The sequence below is a fragment of the Elephantulus edwardii genome, unplaced genomic scaffold (assembly GCF_000299155.1).
Source record: "Elephantulus edwardii isolate Elephantulus edwardi_28Jun2011 unplaced genomic scaffold, EleEdw1.0 scaffold00001, whole genome shotgun sequence".
Taxonomy (NCBI): domain Eukaryota; kingdom Metazoa; phylum Chordata; class Mammalia; order Macroscelidea; family Macroscelididae; genus Elephantulus; species Elephantulus edwardii.
Genome location: NW_006399751.1, coordinates 11522718 through 11545335, shown reverse-complemented (window position 1 = coordinate 11545335; position 22618 = coordinate 11522718). Strand labels below are relative to the sequence as shown.

At 37.0% G+C, this 22618-nt stretch overlaps 1 protein-coding gene across 1 annotated transcript in view; it reads right to left on the bottom strand.

The window, feature by feature from the left end:
- Positions 1–22618, bottom strand: part of CDH8 (cadherin 8, type 2) — a 451012-nt gene that overhangs the window by 78329 nt on the left and 350065 nt on the right. Inside the window, exon 9 of the mRNA XM_006878719.1 lies at positions 6438–6559. Within this exon, the coding sequence (XP_006878781.1) occupies positions 6438–6559 (122 nt within the window). The remainder of the gene's footprint in view (positions 1–6437; positions 6560–22618) is intronic.

Sequence of the window (22618 nt, the reverse complement as noted above, 5' to 3'; positions counted from 1 at the left end):
AAATTATAATATGTATTCATTTTGCAGCCCTCACCACCCATTTTTAAAAACCATTCTTCTTCTTCATTAAGCTCCATAAGACAGGACATGCTTGGTCCTTCTCATGCATTTTCCTAGATTGCATTGCAATATATAGCACCCTATAGATGCACAATTAATGTGATTCAGTGAAAGAATAAATAGATTTTCATCTGAAGGACAATGTGTACTCTGAGCGTGTGTGTGTGTCTGTGTTTCCACTGTAATATCTAGGAAACTAATCTTGGAAATAATAGTCATTGTAGAATAGGATGAATTGACATCATGCATGCTTCTAAATTTTTGTGAATATCCATTACTTGCCAAGCATTGACTGGTTTGATTCATATCAACTAGATAGAAGTACCTACATCTCTTGCTTTCACCTTATTTTTTTAGTTGTGATATTCTTATTGAAAGGAAATATCCACATAGTCACAGTTTGGGTCAAAGACATGATTGTGAAACAGGTAAATCAAAGAAGTTTTTCCACCTAGACAAAATTAGGGAAGTTCTGGTGGCTTAGCGGTAAGGAGTTGCACTGTTAACTTTAAAACACATGGTTCACATCCACCAGCTGCTTTGAGGAAAAAGAAAAAATAGAAATCATTTCCTGTGCAGTTTATAGCCTCTGAAAACCTGCTAGAAGGTTTCAACTTGAGAGTACATAACAACAAAAAGGGACATAATTAACTTGACTCCATGTGACACACTGCAAGTGGTATAGATGTTGATACCGTTTATATTATATTTCATTCAGCTCAATGGTAGATAGTAACTCAACTTTCTCATTTCCATCAAGGAGGAACTGATAATTGACCTTCATTGTGTTTTCAAAGCTGTAAACCATATGGAAGGAGATTACTAATCTTTCTCCCATGGGCCCAATGGACTTTAACATTCAAGAGAGATGCAACTTTGGATGGGTACCCCAAGTCCACCATAACTCCCTCCTTATCCTGGACAGTGGAGGTTATTTCCTGCAGGAAAGAGACCTGAAACTTAACTAAGTCTCAATCAATAAGGAGAAATTCAGACCCTAAAAAAGAGGCTTAGTCAGGTAAAAAGAAAATCTTTTCAGTTCAATCTTTGCATCCTTGTTCAAAGTTAAGAGCACTAATTGTGTACATTTTGTAAATAAAAAGGCATCCAAATTAACCTCTGAAGATTTTCATAAGAACATAGCATGTAGAACACATATACAACAGAAGACCATTTGGCCAAAACTGGTCATTGCAGTTCTTAGAGTATTTTTCTGTCACCTTAATTTCTGGTTGTGGTGGTTTCCAGGGTTATGAGGGAAGGACCTTTCTTCATCTGTTACCTGTTCTTTTAACTAGCCAATCAGTCATTCTTTCCAGATAGAACAAATTTACCTCCAGCTGACTCCTTTTCAATACTTAATGCATGTGTCCGATCCCTAGTGCAAGAAATCCTATATTAAGAGGTCTTTTCATAGAGACAACTCAATTTCTTTCCATCTCTTCTGTTTCCTTATGTCTTGAAAAACTGAAGGAGTCTCTTGTGAGTCTATAATTTCTAACTCCCTTCAAAGATATATTTTCCAGGAAGAAAATGCAATGAGGTTATAAGGATGGTATGTAAGATGCTAAATGACAATGAATCCCATTGTCTAGCAAAGCCTTGGCATATAGTTGCTGTTCAGTTAATATTCATTGAGTGAATAAAATCTACCATCCTATTGGGTGCACTCTAGTGGTCTAGTAGTAAGAAATGGTGCTACAATTCCAAAGGCATGTGGGTCGAAACCGCCAACTGCTCCGCAGGAGTAAAATGAGTAATCTCTTCTCATGCCATTTGCTGCCTCTGAAAACCTGTTGGAGGGTCAGTTATGGGTCAGTTCTGACTCAGTAACACACACCACCAACAACAACATTAGACACACTGGCTGTCAAACAGATATTCATTTGTCTATTTTGAAGTATACAGCACATACTCCCATTTCTATCTATCTTAGCCCATCACAAAGGACTAAGTGAAAAAGCTCCTTTTTATGTTGTTGTTATGTGCCAAGACGTATTGCGATGGGAAAGTCTGCTGATAGGGACCTCTTGAAAGTACTGAAGAGCAACAGTGTCTCTCTGGAGACTAAGGTGCATCTGATACAGGCCACGGTCTTTGCAATCACTTGTTATGCATCAGAGAGTTGGAAAATGACTAAGGAGGATAGAAGGAGAATTGATGCCTTTGAGCTGTGGTGCTGAAGAAGAGTACTGAGGGTACCATGGACTGCTAGGAAAACAAACAGATTCATCCTGGAAAGGGTTAAACCGGGAAGCTCCTGGAGGCAAGGATTCTGAGGCTCGGTCTAACATACTTTGGACATGTTGTAAGAAGGGACCGGTCCTTGGAGAGGGACATCAAACTTGGGAGTGTGGAAGGACAGCACAGGAGGGGAAGGCCCTCTATGAGATGGGATGAGTCAGTGACTGGAGAAATCGGGATGGGTGTATCAGAGACAGTGTGATTGGCACAGGCTAGAGCAGGGTTTAGGGCTGTTGTACATAGGGTCGCTATGAGTTGCAAGCTACTCAACGGCACATAACAACAACAACAACCTGTGCCATTGAGTCAGAACTCATTTATAGCTCACCTTCCCTCGGTTTTCAGATGCAGTTTAGTCATGCAGGAGAATGACCATCTTTCGTCCGCTGATCCGCTGGTGAATTTGAGCCTTGTGCTGAATGGTTGGGAGCATAAACCTTTACCACGAAGCCACCAGAGCTCTCTCTTCTTCAACATCCTATTAAATTGAGGGCCAAGTCCACTTTAAGTGACTCTTATCCTTCTTAACAGTATAAAAGCATATATCAGCTCTTACCATTGGCACTTCAAAGACATTACCAACTGGAAAATACAATTTTAAAAAGCTGCGAATCAGAAAATACTATCTTGCAATTCAATGACTAAGATTGTTTACATTTTTAGAGTCAAAATGCATATTTTTTGAGTAATGTAAATTGAGAGCTGTTTCATTCAGTGTTGGTGGGGTGGTTTCTCCTGTGAGGGAACACGTTCAAGAAAATCACCAACTTTCAACAAAAGAATCATGAGGAGATGATTGGAAAGTTGGAAAGCAGATATGATTTTCAATTCTACCTTGAAAGTGAGCTTCTCATCTATTTTTAGCTCAGGATGTGCCATGAATTGTTGAAAAAGGCCTGGTCAAGAGAAAGGAACTCTCTCTTTCTTTAATTCTCACTGTGTTTAGAGTTCTTTGGAGAGAAATAGAGTCAAGCAAAATAGAATTCTCTCCATGTTCATGTTGACAGAAGTTTTCATTTTGTGAAATGTTTCAAAAATATCTTTGTAGAGGCTCCCTCCATCCAGACTGTTTATACAAACTGGACTTTTATTGACTTGCCTTTGATTATTACTAATGATCTCCAACTGCACTGTTTCCTTGCAAGCTGAACCCCTTGAGTTTAGCTTTAAATCTTTACCTTCCAGGCAAACCAGAAATTGTAAAGTCTCTTGCTCTTCTTTCTCTGAAGATGTTGCGAAGCAGACAGGAATTGGTGGAAAAGATGCACAGATCTGACTTTTCTATTAATTCTGGCTTTGCATTTATTTTTCATGAGCAAGAAGGCATCATATAATGCATTCTCTAATTCTTAATTGGGTCATTTGTGTGGCAATTAATACAGAGATGAGTGAAAGAGTATATACATACATTGAATTTATATATGTGATTAGTAACTAAGTAACAATCATGATTTTTTTTGGGGGGGGGAAACCCCACTATGAAAAGTAATCTAGTAATGATGCAATGAATAAAACAAAAGCCCTGGCTACCAAAGAGAATAAAACAAAGTTGAAGGAGATTATTTGAAAAACTGCAGATTCATCAATCAGTCAGCTCTGTGTTAACAAAAGTACTGATTCTTTCATGTAAATGATGATCTCTAAATAGCATGTTTAAACAGACTTCTTTTGAAGATGGTACAGAAGATGCATATAATAAAAATATTTTTTCACAGAATGAGTCATTCATTGTGAATTGTCAAAGTTAGAAAATAGTAGAATTTTTCAAATTTTCATGGTGTAGAGGAAAAAAATGATGAGACAATATATTGTTTTAAAGATAAAAACAGCTAATAAGTCATTAAATTTTCCCAAATAGGAAAAACTCGGCAGGTAAATCTCCAGGGCTGTGGAAGTTCACAGGGTATCTATGTCAGTATCAATATAGAAGCCAATATGGAATTTTAAAACAACAAAACACCGATTTTCTATATTTGTGTGATGAATTTGGTATCAATGATGACATTTTATTTAAATTATAGAACATCCGGAAGGAGTTGTGTGGTGTAAAAAGCCTAGCTGATAAATCTCTGACTGACTATCCTTTCAATATTCTGGTCTACAGAGTAATACCCTTGAAATTTATCTGCCGTATTCCCATCCAACTCTATGTCCATTCAAGCCAACACTGAAGCCAAATGACCATAAATGTCAGACACATAAATATGAAATCTAATCCATACCAAAAGAATCACAGTTGAAAACAATAAAAATATCCGATGGCGGACAGTTACACACAATAAGGTTAAATATTTTAAGTGCTGTTAAAACGCTGGGAAAATTGTCTGAGAACAATGCGTATTCTGGCTGGAAGTTCAAATTGCTGGGTGCACAGGCAATGCACCGCTGGGGACTGAGGGTCTTGTTAAAATTTAGTAGATTTGAATGTTAACTTCACTATGTGTCAACAAGAACTCATTCCAGTGCCCTAGTCTGTAGGGAGTTGTAGTACTGACCCAGATATGACACCTCTCTGGTGGTTCAAATCCACCAGAAGCTCTGGTGAGGGAAAAAAAAAAAGATGACGAATCTCCTTCCTCGTGATTTACAGCCTCCAAAAACTCACTGGAGGGTCAGCTATGAGTAGGTTCTGGCTTGATGGCAGTGATGAGTTTGGGGCTGTTGTTTGTTTGGTTGTTTTTTAGTTGCTGTGTGCATGAAGGAGGGCTGATGGCATAGTGGATAAGTCCTCAGTAGCAATCTGAAAGTTTGATTGTTTGAAGCCACCAGATGCTCCGTGGGAGAAAGACATGACAATCTGCTTCCATAGAGATTTCGAGCCTTAGAAACCCTATGGGGGAGAAGAAAACCCAAGGGGTGTTCTATTCTGGCCTATGAGGTTGCTTAGTCAGAATCAACATCAGTGGGTTTGATGTTTTTTGATGTGTGTGTGCTTTATTTTGGTAGATGGAGACAAGGTTAATTCTTCAGCTATATGAGAGGAGTCTAGGGGAAAATACTCACTGTTTTCTGGGATGAAACACATTGATCTCTTGTAGTGATTAAATAAAAGTGGAGAGCTACAGTGCTATTCCCTTCTTTAAAGGGGGAGAAAAAAAAATCTGACTCTTGTCAGGTAAGCTGCTTGGCAAATAGTAAGTTTAATTCCTAACACCCACATGAGGAACAAGAATAGTTGGATTAACAACTCCAGTGTCATGCTGTCAGCTGCTGTTTATTTAAATTAAAATGTCACCATCCAGAAATAAATTAGGAAGTTGAAAAACGGTAAAATTCTTAAACATACAGTACTTTGGCACCTTGTTAAAATAAATCTATTACATTTGTGTTTTTTTAGAACTTTACAGAGGCTATTTCCATTATGACATTCAGAGTAGAGCAGGCTTTGAGTTTTGTTCTTATTATTTATTCCTTTTCTATCTTCTTGCCTTTTCCATGGCCCCCTCCCTCCACGTTTTTCCCTCTTCCTCCCTTCATTTCTTCCACCCTTTTTTTCCTGCCTCTTCCCCTCTTGTCTACCTTCCCTTCCTTCTTCAGCTTCTCCCTATCACCCCAAGTTATGCTGAGAGCAGATAAACATGAAATACATTCGATCAATATCAATAATACAATTATTAAGTGATCTACTGTCATGCCTAAAATCATTCTTAACTACTTAAGAATAGATAATTATGTCTACACTATTACAGATTTTAATATTAACTTCCTACAACTTACTATGCACTACTGACTTCTCAGATTCTACTAGTAAGTGCTACTTCACACATTTGACATAAAACAAGTGTTCCCTTCTCAAGAGTTTTTCCTCGCTTCCTGGTATTTGAAAGTCAAAATTCAGGCCCCACCACTTGAAGTCTGCACTGCTGTCATTCAGATGTGCAGATGTTTTACAATCATTATTTTGCTCTTGGTTCATAGCTATTCCATTCCAAGGAGCCCAATTTGGTCATAAAAAGGAGAAAGAATGGACATCTGAGAAAGGAAAATATTCCTTCTCTGTTCCCTTTGGACTATGCCCCTTGCCTATTACTTTGCAATGTAAACAATGCAAATGCACATTATAATGCAGGTTAATAAAATATGAGACAGTGGTATACAAACATATTCAGCATTAACAACATGGAGATATTTACTTGGCCGGGTTTTCCATTTTCACATAAAAATGCCTCATATTCGGATGCGAATTCAGGGGCGTTGTCATTGACATCCAGCACTTTAATAGCAACAGGTACTCGGGATATCTGACTGTGGTTCCCTATGGGAAGGAAAAGATAGCGTCAGCATTGAGGGCATTGCATTTTGAACGTGCAACTCAACTTTCTTCCTGAAAGCTTGTGTGTCTGCTTAAGATCTCCCTTATCCTGGGAATTCTCAACATGGTACTTATTGAATGTGACCATTTAATGAGGAAGAAAAAAAAATAATGAATGCTTGAAAGCTGAAATTAGAAAAAAAGACCATTTGCCAGACCTTAGCTTGATGAAGATCATTATTACATAAATGAAAAGATGTTTTAATGATGAGATCCATTTCATAAGCATATATTTTGTATATGCTATGGATTTCTTCTTTATTTTGGGAGAACTCAATTCATTTCTCCCTGAAATTATTTAACTGGTTACATATTAGGAGATAAACACTGAGAACCTAGCAAAAGGGCAGAGTCACACCAATTGTTCATCAGAGCCCCTTATCAATGGGAAAGGGGTTTAGATTAAAAACAAGACATTATATCATTTTTTACTTATATTTTTCATTAAAAATTGACATCAGGATCACTGGGGATAGAATAAACCCCACTCATCTTAATATTGTAATTTTCACAGAGGTTTTCATCAGTATAAACAGAAGATAATCTTCTAATCTTTCTAGGATCATTCAAATTGCACAAAACTCAATACACAATCCTTAATCCCTGAAAAAAAATATTTTAACTGTTAGGTCTGTGCCATTTAGACATTAAAAAAATTGGCTGAGACCACTGCATAATTTTTCATATGTAGTAAGCACAGTATAATTTGATTCTGGCAGTACCATTTGATCTTTTGTAAACTATATAGAATATAAGCAAGATGGCCAGTTATTTATCTGTGGTTCAGACACTGAATATTTGTAATCAAGCCACAGAGGGAAAAAAGGTGGTGGCTTTAAAAAATTATAATGAAATAAACTTGAATGTGATACATCAAATGTCCCTTTTCACATAACCAGATCTTTAACTTCTCCAAATACTATTTTTTAATTTCTTAAATATAAAAGTACTCTTAAAATGACATTAAATAATTAAAAAAAAATAAACAACTATGCTATTAAAAATTTAAAAAAAATCTATGCTACAAATTTAGAAGTTGCTAACCGCTATTAATATGCATTTAGCTGCCTATTGTGATTACTCCTGGATATTAGAATTTGTTTAACTATGGATGGGGAAGTAGCCTGTGTCATTCCAACCATCTCAGTATTGGAATACTTTAAATTTGTTCCCTGGAGAAGGACGTCGTACTTGGGAGGGTGGAGGGACAGCGCAAGAGAGGAATACCCTGGATGAGATGGATTGACTCAGTGACTGGGGTAATGGGGTAGGTGTATCAGAAACAATAAGACTGGCACAGGATAGAGTGGGGTTTAGGTTTATTGTACATAGGGTTGTTATGAGTCGCAAGCAATTCAACAGCACATAACAACAACAAATCAAGGTAATATCCTCTGGTGGCCTAGTGGCAAATATCTGCACTGCAATCTCGAAGGCAAATGGTCTGAGGCCACCAGCAGCTCCGTGAGAGAAAGATGGGTAATTTTCTGCCATGCGATTAACTGCCTCTGAACACCCGCTAGAGGGTCAACTATGGGTCGGTTCGAACTCAACAGTACACAACACCAGTGACATGTTCAAAGGCACAACTGTTGTTCTTCTATTATTTCTAGTGCATTATTTCATTCTTTCTTTATTAAAAAGAACCCAAAGAAGCAGACAATCCCACATAATTGATGGCAGGAATAATTTTAAAGAAGGTCTCAGCTATTGATCCTTACAAAATATTAGTATATCCTTAAAGATTTACATCTTTTCTCTAGCCTGACCATGTACAGGCTACTGAAGATCCAGGAATATGAAGAGTGTTGAACAGATGTGGCCTGCAATGCCAGTTATGCCACTTACTACACATTTATGTGACACGAGACAAACTATTTGATCTCTTTTATTGCTGAGGTTACTGTAATGTAAGAGATTAATATGTTATTTATAGAATTACTATAAACCATAATCAAGAAAAAAAGATTAAACTCTTTTACATAGTATTGGATGCACAGTGAAGGCATTTTATGTTTTATAAAGGTATCATTCAGATTATGTATGCTGGATTTGGGGGTTTATATTGAAAACTGGATCTAGCTTGGGATCTTTTATATAGACAGATATCACTGCAGTTATCAGCAAAGAAGTATGAGGTAGACAATATAATTCCCCTATTTTTTTATATGGAAACTAATCAAGTGTTTAAGTTAAGTCTATTCTGATTCGTAGCAACTCAAAGGGAAGAGTTGGGCCCATAGGATTTCCAAGGTTAGAGATCTTCATGGAAACACTTTCTGATCTTTCTAGTGCTGAGCAGTTGGTGGGGCTCAAGGGGTAACTTTTTAGTTAGGAGTCCAATGTGTAATACACTGCATCACTGCAAACCCTTTTAACCAGAATACCTCCCCGCCATTGAGTGAATTCAGACTCATAGTGACTCTCTGTTGAGGTTTCTGAGGGTGTGAACTTTTACAGGTCAGAGGCTTTCTCCATCTAGTTCCTGAAGATGTGCTGGTGGATTAGAATTGCTGACTTTTTCAGTGAGCAGCTCAACACTGAATGCACTTGCCTCCCAGAGCTCCTTATGAAGGTTTGGGTTTTCACGTAGCTAGCTATGCGCCATAGAGTTAGATCTGACCCATGGCTGAGAGAGACTCCAACGGGTTTTCAGAGGCAGTAAATTGCATGGGAGGAGAGTGACCATCTTCCTCCTGCAACAGCACCTGGTGGATATATAAACTGAGTGCCTTTGGGCTGTCAGCATACTCCGTTAAAAATCAGCTTCATGACTCAGCTTTGTGATTCAAATCTTGATCCATGTTCACATTCCCACTACTGATATACAGTAATGTATACAGTACTGACCACAAACATATGCATAAGTCCTCCAAACATATACAGAGCTTATTTTTCACATAAACTAATCACTGTTATTTTATTAAGAATGTTGAGAGTAGATAGATAGTAGCAGAAATATTTGTCTAAATTTCAAGTGTTAGGTGCCATCATAAAATACAACTTGTAGCAACCCTCTAAAGAGCTGACCTGAACAGTGCCCTATCCTTTGCCATCCTCATCATCTGACACACTTGAGCCCATTGTTGAAGTCCCCTGTCAATCTATTTCTTTAGGGGTCCACCTCTCCTTTGCTGACCCTCTATCTTTCCAAGCATTATGTCCCTTTCTAAGTTCAAAGCATCAAAGACAAAGGTTTGTCCTCCTTGCCTCCAAAGAACACTCTGGCTGCACTTTCTCCAAGACAAATCTATTTGTTTCTTTTGGCAGTCCATGAGATACTCAGTATTCTTCTCCAGCACCACAAATTAAATAAGTCAATTCTTCTTCTGCCATCCTTATTCACTGTCCAGTTTTCTGAGATGTAGTGCGAGAGTGAGAAGACCATGGCCTAAATGAGGTGTACCTTGGTCTTCAAACTTATGTCATTGCTCTTTGGTATTTTGTAGAAGCCCCTGACAGCAGACTTGCCCAATAAAATACATTTAACTTCTTCACTGCTGGTACAAAGGGTGTTGATTGTTGACACAAGGAAGATTAAGTTATTGACAACTTCAATCTTTTCTCTATCTATCATAATCTTGACTCTTGGTCCTGTGGTGAGGACTCTTTGCTTTCTTGATGTTGAGATGGAGAAGAATATTCCTAATGGTTTACAGTACAACTAATATGGAAAGAATTGCACAAATAATCCATAGCCTTTCTTGAGAAAAATGCATTATTCGATCACCATCTTTTTGTTCAGGGCCCTACTCCACCCACTTAGCACATCCTTTAACAGATACACTTTCCTTTGTAGCACTTTATTATTTCATCTCTAAAAAGGAAAGCAATAGCCATGAAAAATTTTCTTAAATGTATTAAAAAATTCTTTGTTTCTATGCGTTTAGGGAGCTCTGATGGCCTAGTGGAAAGAAGCTAAAGGCACATGGTTCGAATCCACCCGCTGCTCTGCAGAAAAAGGATGGGAAATCTCCTCCTCTGCAATTTACTGCCTCTGAAAACCTGACGGAGGGTCAGCTATGGGTTGGTTCTGTCTCACTGGCATTCAACAACATACACTGAGTGCATTAAAATATTTACTTGATGCCAAAGAAAACAAGAAATTAATAGAGAAACAAAAGACAGTATAGGGAGAAAGCTGTGCTCTGTAAGCAAGAGCACAACTCTATACAGATACCATGAAGAATGAATCAATTCAACAAAACCCCAAGACAAAGACTGTCTAACTGAATTTGTAAGATCCAGCAGGTTGATGTATATGGGAGAAGTTCTTCAGATTCAAAGTTAAAAATAAACTGATGTAATGACGGAATGGAAAAAGACACCTGCAAACAGCAGCCAAAGACCAGGAAAATATCAGACTTAAAAACCAACAAAAATATGTTATTAAAAAACAAAAGGATGCTTTATAAGAATAAAAATGTCAATCTACCATGAAGATAGAATTAAATATTAGATATAAAAGTTAAAAATTAATATAAATAGAATAAGGAATATCAAATAAAAATAAAAATTAAAATATGCATTCAACAAAGCATCAGAAAATATGAAGCACAAAATGATAGAAATGAAAGCAGGATAGCTGAACAATAATATTTGAAGATTTAAATACATCAATCAAAAATAGAAAATAAAACCAAATTCATAGAGCCTCCATTGAGTTAAATTGTTAATCTCAACAGGAGACAATTGTCCATCTTTTCCGGATGAACTGGTGGAGCTGAACCTTGGATACAGACTCCCTTTTGTTAGCGATGCAACACGCTACACACTACACTCTAGAGCTCAGCACTAATCATGCTCCTTATTGTATTATCTGTTGAGATATGAGAATATCAAGGGTTGATAGGTTGCACAGTAATAACTGTATCAATACTATATGTATGACTTTTTCTATTCTCTCTAATTAACTCTGAAATCTAATCTAGGAAATGATTATAGCCTTTAAAACAATCCCAACACTTCTTTCCCCAAACCGGTATGCTTGTTATTAATTATAATACTACTATTTCAACTGTTCTTGTCCCAAAAGAACAAATCAGAAATACATGATATTAATTTGTTTCATATGCTGTTTTTATTCACCCTTCAAATAGAACAATAAGAACTTAATAAACGTAATAAGTTTAATAAGTGTAAGCATGTTAATTAACTCAGAACTCCAACCTCAGAAACCTGATATTTTCCTTTTATAATCCATTTACTTATTCTTTCCTTAATCATTCATTTAGTATATGTGTTTATTCCTAATCAATAATCTACTCTTCCTATCAGAAAGCCATCCATATTATGAAATACTACCCTATAGTACTTTGTTTATACCTTCATCTAGCCTACAGATTACTATATTTTTACACAATCAGTTTTTCCATTTTGCTGTAAAGAATTAGCCAAATGTGAACATAAAAATAAGCAATCTCCTCCCATTTGATTAACTGCTTCTGAAAACCCACAGGAGGGTCAGCTATGAGTCCGCTCTGCTCAACAGTAAGTACACAGTTGCAACACAACAATGTAGACACACTTATGCTGTTGCTGGAGAGTCAGAAATGACTCATAGGTGACCCTCTAGCAGGTGTTCAGAGCAGTAAATTGCATGTGAAAGATTGCCTATTGTTGTTAAATGCCATCAAGTCATCGATGACTCATAGAGACCCTATGAACAAAAGACCTGAGCACTTGTATAACTTTCATCATTTCTCCACGTTCATAGGGTTTCCAGAGGCAAGCTACTTCAGAAGTGCATGCCACCCCTGCTTCCAAGCCTGTTTTAATTGAGGACCTTCACTAAACACTGTCCACCATGGGTAATAACATTTGACACATCAGTGTCTCAGGGTTCTGCATCCACAGCAACCATGAGTTACCTCTGTACAGGAAATGGACAGACAAGTGCTGTACCACTTAGAAGAATGTTTGACCAGAAACAATTATATAATTTGTTGTTGTTGATTGCTGTTGAGTCAAGCACAACTCATAGCAACCCAATGAACAATAGCCTGAAGACTTTCTCTAACTATTGTTATTTATCAAAGTTCATAGAGTTTCCAGAGGCATGTTGTTTTGGAAGTTAATGCCACTCCTGCTTTTCATATACATTTATATATCGATACATATCTCACATTCTTGTTTATCACTCATCTCATTAGTGCAGCTCTTGTCTGTTGGTTTGCCATACTTGCGGATTGCTGTGATGCCGAAAGCAGTGCCACCAGTGCTTAAAATGACAGAGGGGTCCCTTAGGATTGTGAATATTTAGTGGAGCTCCAGGATTGAGACAGACTAGGAGAAGAATTGGTCATCCACTTCTGATGATGTCTCTATCAACCCTAGGAATGATAAGGAGATATACCTGAGGTAGAGCCAGACTGGCAATCAGGTAACAGTGATTGCTCCAACAGGATCAAGTATGTCAGGAGTTGTGCAGATGGAATAGTATAGGACATGGTTCAGATCTATTGGTCATAAGGTTCCTATGGGTCCTATTCAACTTGACAGCATCTAATAACAACAATAACATTTCACATACAAGTGTGTGTGTGTGTGTGTGTGTGTGTGTGTGTGTGTGTGTGTATCTCATGTATTACTTGGGCAAATAATATGGTATTCCATAGTAATTTGTTGGGGAAAACATAGCCAAGTAGGGAAATCTTTCTTAACTCTTAGAAAGAACTTAAAAGGGTATAATATTTAACTGAAACATTAAAAAGATGCTTGCAATCACTAGCAGCTCTGTAGGAAAAAGATGGAAAGTCTCATCCATTTAAGATTTACAGCTTCAAAAGCCCAAGGGAGCTGAGCTCTGATTTGAAAGTGATTCGACAGCAGTGATCTGGAGCCACTGTAAGGAGCTCTGATTGGTGCTCACCAATATGGGTGGGAGTTTAAACTCAACCACCACTTCACAAGCAAAAGACGCGGCATTTCGTTTTCTAAAATCGTTAGCCAAGGAAACCCTATGGGGCTTTTCTACTTGGTACTACAGGGTTGTTATGAGAGGGAAGCAACTGATGGCATACTGTAACCAAAAAGAAGTTCTCTAAGTAAAGAAAAGAATTCATAGAATCAGAATCTTTAAACAATCTGGGAAAAGCCCCAAAGTCCACAGACTATGTTATCACCAGCACCTACAGCGGTTCAGCAGCTCCAGTTAATGGAAAACAATCTGGAGATGAGGCTGGTGATGTTACCAGGAGAGAAAACTGAAGCCAAATCAGGACACATTGTTTTCTGTGCTCATTCGCAAGGGTGACAGGTTTTAATCATGAAAAGGTTTCAGGATTGTATTGATAATTTTTAAATTAGTATAAAGAAGCTTGAAAGAAATGTCTTGTTTCTATTTGTTTCTATGTTTGCTCCTACTTACATATTCGAATATGCCAATGTCCCAAGAATTTATTATGAGTATTCTGGAAACTGTTAGATTCCAAAAAAACCCCAAAAACCAAAACCCCAAACAAACAACCAAAAACAACCCAACAACAACAAAACCCCAAAAACCAGACCAGTAAAACAAAACAAACAATTTGTGTTCTATACTCCAAAACAACCCTTTCAAAAACATATTATCTCTATTTATGTTTGTTGATCACATCATCGAGATTATTGTACCTTATTTCAATTCTTAATGTCAGTGTTATATGTAAACACTGAAGATTCACTTTTGTCCAAATTAATGAAATGACAGTAGTTCAAAACTTAAAGATATTATAGAGCAATAAAATTAATTAGATAAGCTTCTAAGGAAATTATTCATGTCTTTGTGGCTGGCCCCCAAATGTTTGTCTTTCATCTGATACACAAATATTAAAGATAAAGATATTATAATTAGAAACTTGATTAGCATTCATTAAAGATTAATTTTCTAAACACAAGAGATGCGACAAAGTGGTCTGGAAGGAAAAGCCCATTTCAAATGGCCACAAAAGTCAGAGTATATTCATATATGATGGAAGAAGAGGCATCAGTGGCACATAACATAAACAACTCCTCTAATTCCACCATCTGAGTCATAGTGACTTCCTGTCACCTCTCAGTCACATAGCTTCATGAATTGCCCATTAATTTTGCCCTTTTATAATCAAAGGTAATGGAGTACTGCCAAGTCTATGTTGCTTGGGAATTCGCTTCTAACTGGTTTTCATGAGCTGCTGTTTTTCAGGCATCGATTGCTATAAACAGCCTTGCTCTTTCATACTCTAAGAGAGGGGAAAAAATGATGTAACAAATTTAGATATACTAGTGGGGCTCAATAAGAAAAAAAATTCTTGTGCCTTCTATAAGCAGAAGGAAGGAGTTCATGAGCGGTAAATTACAGTCAACGGGGAAATGGAAAATCAGAGAATTTATAATTGAATAGAGGATGAGAAGAACAGTGGGGAATTTATAAAGTACAAGATGTGAGCGGAATATATGATAAAACAGCAGCCTAGGAAACTTAAAAACTGATGGGAATCAGAAAAAAAGAATGCTGGAAAACGATTTCAGCCGTGAGTTTACATTCCCTAGTGATTAAACAGAAAACTTTCTGAGATGTGTTTTGCTCACAAACGTTGTGATTATTTCTAAATCACTGGTGATGGCTCACCAATCCAAAGATCATTACTGGGGTATGGAAGCTAATCAATCAACAGACATCAGCAATCTTACAGTAAAGAACGCCTGACCATCAGACTTTTAAGTTTTTATGATAAGCCTGAAAATTCACTCCTGAAAAAGTCAGCCACAGCTACGGGAGAGCTTAGAATTAAATTAGGACTTTAATCAGATGGGGATTTTTAGGATCTAATGAAAAAAGCTTGTGAGATAGAGCTTGCTTTTCTATTAACCAAGAAGTAACTCTCTCAAGAGGGGAAAAACGGCTTCCTCTGAGTTAGAAAGCACTGGACTGAGACGTATATGAAAATTCTTCCAACTCTCTCGAGAACTCACTACTTAAATGGTGACCTGGTCCAAGACTTCACTGACCCCTATCTGCTGTCCCTACTGACTGCTAAAAAGCATGCTCTCTAACCACACAATTTTCCAACGTTCTTTGAAACATTCTGCCTTCTTATTTTACATTCATCTGAAGAGAGCAAGGAAACAGTGAAATACGACATAACCATTTGGCAAGTCTCCACTCCAGCTTCCCCCCTGTTCCATACATTTTGTGAGCTCTCAAATATTCTTTCTCTAAAACATTAGAACTTAAACTCTTGAAAAATAAAGTTCATAAAAATTTCTGGTTGTGAGAATTATAATGCCATTAGGGAAAAAAGTCCAAGTCATTAAGATGAAGACTGGCTTTATATTAGGACATTTACGTTTCTTAAATGTAAAACAGTTACCATATACTACCTAAATATAGCAGTAATGGGATTTAGAGAAACCAGAATTTAGTATTAATGGGCATAGGATAATCACGGTTCCCATTATCTTTTTAATATATATGTTGTTGTTGTTGTGTGCCATTGATCCAGAATTGATTCATAGCTGACCCTTCAAGTGGGTTTTCAGAGGCTGTAAATCACACGGGAAGAGATGGCCCATTGTTCTCCTATGAAGCAGCTGGTGGATTTGAACTGCTTGTCTCTTGGGACCACAGTGCAGATTCTTACTCCTGGGTCACCAGAGTTCCCTACATATTATACAGTATGATGTACTTTTAAGCTAGGCCATCAGAGTTCCCTATATTAGAAGGAATCCCAAATGCAATTTGAAGGGGATTAATATATAATATATTATAATATACTATATTAATATAATAACATAGATATTAATATAATAATTATAATATATAAATTTACTGTTTCAAGTCTTGCTCAATATCACATTTCACAGATTACAATAACAATTGTCAACTGTGCCCCAATACACAGCATACATACATGTACGTACACAGACACACATACTCTTTACTAGCACATGCATTTTCACAGGGAAGAAAGGTAATACTGTGTGCTATCCACCCTCCACTGACATCTGTTTTGCACCATCTCTTTGAGGTCTGTTTGTAACTGTGTAGATTTCTTTTTCAAACAGTTATGATTTCAGGGTATACAATGATTAAAACTAGCCTGTAAAGAGTTACATGATACATTCAGGATGTGGTAAAAAAGAATCCATTATAAACAACCAATGAGGCTTAGAAAAGTTGCTGCCTGTACCCTACGTAGCTTATATATATTGACTCAAAGTCAGACAGTGGAAAATTTCAAATCTGGACACAGGGTGGTCTGACCCATAAGGTAAATAAACACAAATAAACAAAGCTAATAACTTCTCCCCTACAACCTCTTCTTAGTGTACACATAAAAAACATAATCTGAAAATATCAGGTTTCAATACATATCACTTCCCCACAATAAAAAAATAATGGAAAATTCATATATAATATGCAATGAGGAGCTTCATAATTCCATTCAGTTTCAGAATTACACAGTAAATGGGGAAAAAATATATTCCATGGCCACCGTGTTAACTTTTTGCATGGGGTTAACTTTCATAATTAAAGGAAATCACACAAACAAAAAAGTGTATAAATACTATGAATTATTTATTTCTGTGGAGTTTTACAAAATAATCACACCTATGTTGTCACAACTTCAAGGTAACCTTGATTGTTTTATAATAACATAGTAACTTGCTTTCCTTATACATTTAAAAATAGAATTCTTATAATCTACACATATTTGGACCTGGATTCTTGAATTCAATTTAATATTAGTGGCATTTATTCAGACAGCTATCCTGCACTGTCCACACCCTTCCTGACACACAAGAGCCCATTGAGGCAGTCATGATGTCAATCACCTGGTTGAGGGTCTTCCTCTCCTTCACAGACCCTCCACCCTTCTCAGCATCATGTCCTTCTCCAAGGAATAGCCCTTCCTAGCAACATGTCTGAAATATATAAGGTGAAGCCTCATCATTCTTGCCTCCAAAGAGCACTCTGGCTGCACCCTCTCTAAGACATAGATAGCTGTTTGTTCTCTTGGCCATCCATGGGATGTTCAGTGCTCTTCTCCAACACCACAGCTCAAAGGCGTCAGTTCTTTTTCTGTCATCCTTAGTCATTGTCCAGCTCTCAGATGCATAGCAAATAAGTGGAAATAAATAGCCTGAATCAGACATACCTTAGTCCTCAAACTGACATTATTACTCCTCAATAATTTGGAGAGATCCCTAACTGCAGACTTTCCCAATGCAATGCATCTCCATTTTTCCTTACTGTTGGTACCAAGGGTGTTAACTGAGGATTCAAGTAAGAAGAAGCTGTTGACAGTTTCAATCTCCTCTCCATCCATCATGACACAGCCTATTGGTCCAGTGGTCTTTTGGGTTCTTTTCATTTAGGACTATTATCAATAGAACCACTGTCATTATTTTTTTTCTTGTCTTTTGGGTTATAGATAAATAATTTCTATTGGTTATATACTCAAGTACAAAGTGCAAGTTGATAGAATATGCATATACCTCGGTTCAGTGTATGTATCTTCTTCCAGTGTAGGTGTAACAATTTAAACCCTGATTAGCAATGTCTAAAAGTTTGTGTTGCTCCATATTTTAAATAACATGGACATTATGGCAATGACTAGGGATGACAGAAAGAGAGTTGATGCCTTTGAGTTGTGGTGCTGAGAAGATATTGAACATACCCTGGACTGCTAGGAGAACAAACAAGTTCATCCTGGAGAGAGTGAAGCCAGGCTGCTCCTTGGAGGCAAGGATTCTGAAGCTTCATCTGACGTACTTTGAACATGTTGCAAGGAGGGACCAGTCCTTGGAGAGGGACGTCATGCTTGGGAAGGTGAAGGGACAGCGCAGGAGAGGAAGACCCTTGATGACCCTTGACTCAGTCACTGGGGTAATGAGGCTAGGTTTGTCGGAGACAATAAGATTGGCAAGGGATAGAGCAGGGTATAGGGCTGTTGTACATAGGGTTGCTATGAGTCACAAATGACTCAATGGCACTTAACAACAGCAGCAATGGTCATTATAAATCAGAACTGATTCAAAGACAATTTTTTATTTTAATTTTTTCATTTTCTGTATCAGCTTTGTTTAAATAGACTAGAGTTGTGTTTCATTTAGCTTTTAATCTGAAATAAAGATATGATTTATGATATTGTGTGCCTGTTAGTATACTAATCTGCCACTTAGATTTTTTTCTGTAAAGTGGCTATTAGAATTTTCTATTATTTTTAAAAACGAGGGTTTTGTTTTCTGCATTGATAATCATATCTATACTGAGGTGAGGTCTTTGCAATCTAGAAGTCTCACAATGTCTTCTTCAACTTGAAAGCTTGATGTTTCACTGCCCTAGTGGTGTCTTGATGAACACCTAATCTTACTTGAATAAAACTGAATTCATCAGCTCTGCTCTTTTTAATTTCAGTCCTTTTCCCAGTCCTATTGATTTATGTATTTGCTCATCTGCAATTTGAAAATTTTGTTATTGCTTGGAAGCGCTATGTTTTAACTTTCGTATTTCTATCTGATGATTAATCTTGTTTCTCGTCTGCGTTAGAGGTCAAGGTTAATTTTTCCTCCTTACGCATATCGAATTATATGATCAATACTGCTGCAGAATCTATTCATGGCAGCTTGGTTAGAAATCAGGTGAGCTTTTTGTGCAGGCTTGTTTCTGACTTGTCTGGTCCATTGGTTTAATTTCCTAAACGTATGCTTATCCAGACTTCTCATAAAAGCTACCTTCATCACAAAACTTTACATAGTGATGTTAAAAAGATGAGAAGCTTAATATTTTTAAAAATACTTTTGTTCATTATATCAGTTCTTATACTTGCCATAGTCATACTGGTTTGATTTGTTAAATTATATGCAAAACCACACCACACAGAAACATACATACCTACAGCTGTTGGAATTCTAATTGACACTGCACAGAATTCACATTCCAATTTAAAGAGCATTAACATTTCTTACATTTTGACCTTTCCACACCCTTTCTTTTATTTTCACCTTCTTACTTTTTATTAATGCTATGTAATTTTTTTATATCTAGATCTTGCTTAACATTCAGCACAGACTGCTCTTATGCAATTTAACTTTTACCATTATAAGTAGTAGCATTTTCATTTTCTTTTTTTTTTTAATATTGCTATGAGACACAACAAAATAACTTTTGCAACAACTATTCAACAAGGTTTCATCCTGTTGCACACAGGGTGACCCTTAGCAAGGACCACACCTTGTTATAATATCCAACTACCTTGCAGTATGTCTTGCTTATAGCAGTTTAACTGAAGATTGGTTGTCATTTTTATGTATGCATTCATGGTTGTCTGTGAAGTGTCACAACTTCATTTCTCCATAATAATTATATCTTTATATTCTACCGTTTAAAGGCTCAATGGCAATTGAAAGAAAGTGGTTAGTGGTTATAATACCCATTATAATTGAATGAAAGTGACAAGAGGAGACAGCTTTATCTCCTTTCCAATCTAAGGGAGGAAGGTTTCAATATTTTACCATTAGGTCTGATCTCTGACAAACATTTCTTGGGGCTTAACTCTATCAAATCCCCTTTCATTTTTAGTATGTAAAGAACTTTTCTATGGAAATGTAACGGCTATATAAATTTTTGTGTATTTGTTAAAACTAGTCATAACTTTTTACTTTTACTTTTCTCTTAGTATTTCAGTTTACATTAATAGCTTTTTAATTTTTACAATCTTTCCTTAGTGTTTGAACACATTGCTTCTATACACTACTATTTACATTTGTTTTAAAATCAACTGGGTAATCTCCTCCCGTGTGATTTACAGCTTCTGAAAACCCCTTGGAGTCTCAGCTCTGAGTTAGCCCTGACTTGACAGCACCTAACAACAACAACAAGAAGAAGAAACAACAAGGATCCTAACTTGGATTTTGATTGTGAGAAGTCAGCTTAATTTTCAGTTCACAATATTATTTCCAGGTTTTAGTATCCTGATTATGTCTGCATTATGATGTGAGTCAAATAACGCTTTCTTTTCAAACTTTTACTCAGGAAAAGTTTGTGTGAGAAAGGACATTTAGACATGTGTTGTTGTTTTTGTTGTTATGTGCCGTCGAGTCACCTGCGACTTATAGCGACCCTACGCACAACAGCCCTAAATCCTGCTTGATCTATGCTGTGACCATCTTACTGTCTCTGATATACTTATCTCCAACACCGCAGTCACTGAATCACATATCATTAGACATGTATTAAAATTTTTTAAATATGAAAACAACTTACCTAATATAGAAAATAATATATAGCTATTTTTCCTCTTTAGTCCTTTCTTTTTTAAAAAAAAATTATTTTGTTATTTTTATGTGAGTGTACCACCAAATCAGATCTGACTGGTACAGGAGGAGATTGTCCCTCCTTCCTGGGCAGAGAATCTGGTGGATTTGAACCGAGAACCTCTGGGATTGTAGTTGCAGCTCCTTGCCACTAGGCCACCAGAGCTCCCCAGTCCTTTCTTATCATTTAAAACATAATGACATAAAGATGTCCATACAGTTCAAGAATTATCATTTTCATGTATATTGCGCCTGTGACAATGATTTTTTTTAAAATCTAATAGTCATACTTTGTACTTTTTCCTTTTTGCCTAAGTTCTGTCAGTGTTAGCCAGGAAGCAATTTTGCATTGTTCTGTTTACTTCAATGCCATGATTTTCTGTCATCTATAATTTCAGCTTTTTACACTATATTTTCATTCTCAGACTTTGAAAAGTAGATGCTTACAGAAACATTTGTTTTCATTATTTCTTTTTTTTTCAATAAACGTTTAATTTTCCACATAGACACTCTGTGAATGCAACAGGTTTTGCCATATCCTTTCTCTGCCGTCATTCTTACTCCTTAAAAAGTTGTGCTGCTAACAAAGTTCTACGCTTCTCTGAAAGTTCAAATCTATCAGCTGATCCAAGAGAGAAAGAGGAGCATTCTCCTTCCGTGGGCTTTACAGTGGCTGAAAACTTGCAGTAGGGTCGGGTGTAAGTCAATTCCAGCTCAAGGCAGAATGGAAGCAAAAGTAGCAGCAAAAGCAGCCAATTTAACTGTACTTTCCAAACCCCTAACTTCTTCCAAAAATCCCTCATTTCTGTGAGTCTGGAGCCATCACATGGAACCCTGCTCCTGATACCAATTGTAAAAAGAGCAAGAGCTGGTCACGTGAGGACAGCCGTATCTGACCATTACTAACTTTATAAAGATCAATTGTCTCTGTCAATGGTACAAACAATACAAACCCAATGTCCATGAGGTCAGTCATGTCCCGCACACTCATGTACCTTTTTCTATTCATCTCAAAACCAATATTACTGTTTTGCTGGGTCCAAAATCTGATGTGACAGCTCACAGACCATACAGAACCGTATTGAGGAAGCCAACAGTTTATAATCCATGATAGCAACAGAATACAGTCAGGATAGCTTCTGAAATGGGATTGCAGGCACGTCGACCTTGACCCTCACAGCTTTAGGCCAGTGCTACAAAGTTTTTAGTCCTGCCAATATTGCCTCCCCCTCACATCCCCATTCATCCAACAAACTTGGCCAAAGGCTCTTAGTTGAGCTCTGCTTCTGCTCATGGGAGATAGCAGTCCCCAAGGTAGCTCTACCTCATGTTGGGTTTCTGGCTTGGCCACGTCTGCTGCTGCTGTTGATGTAGCTGGAGAAAGAATTTCTGGGTCTGTAGGACGCACATTTTCTTAGTTCTTCTTCACTGGTGGAGAAGATCTAATTGCGCGTTAGATCCACTCAATATACTAGCGAGGCTAGCCAATCTCCTTGTAGATTGGTGAAACCAGCCAATCCTTTGTGGGATATTTGCATATTCCCACCCATCCACATGATAAAGTCAAATAACTGCTAGGGAAGCCACTCTGCAGAAACCCTTAACTCCATACTATTTTTATTAATTTTGTGATCTACTTAGTCTTTTAATATGAAGCTGTATATTAAAAATCATCTCCAAGTGTTCTATTTCTCTTGTTCTCTGTCCTTTTAAAACTATTTT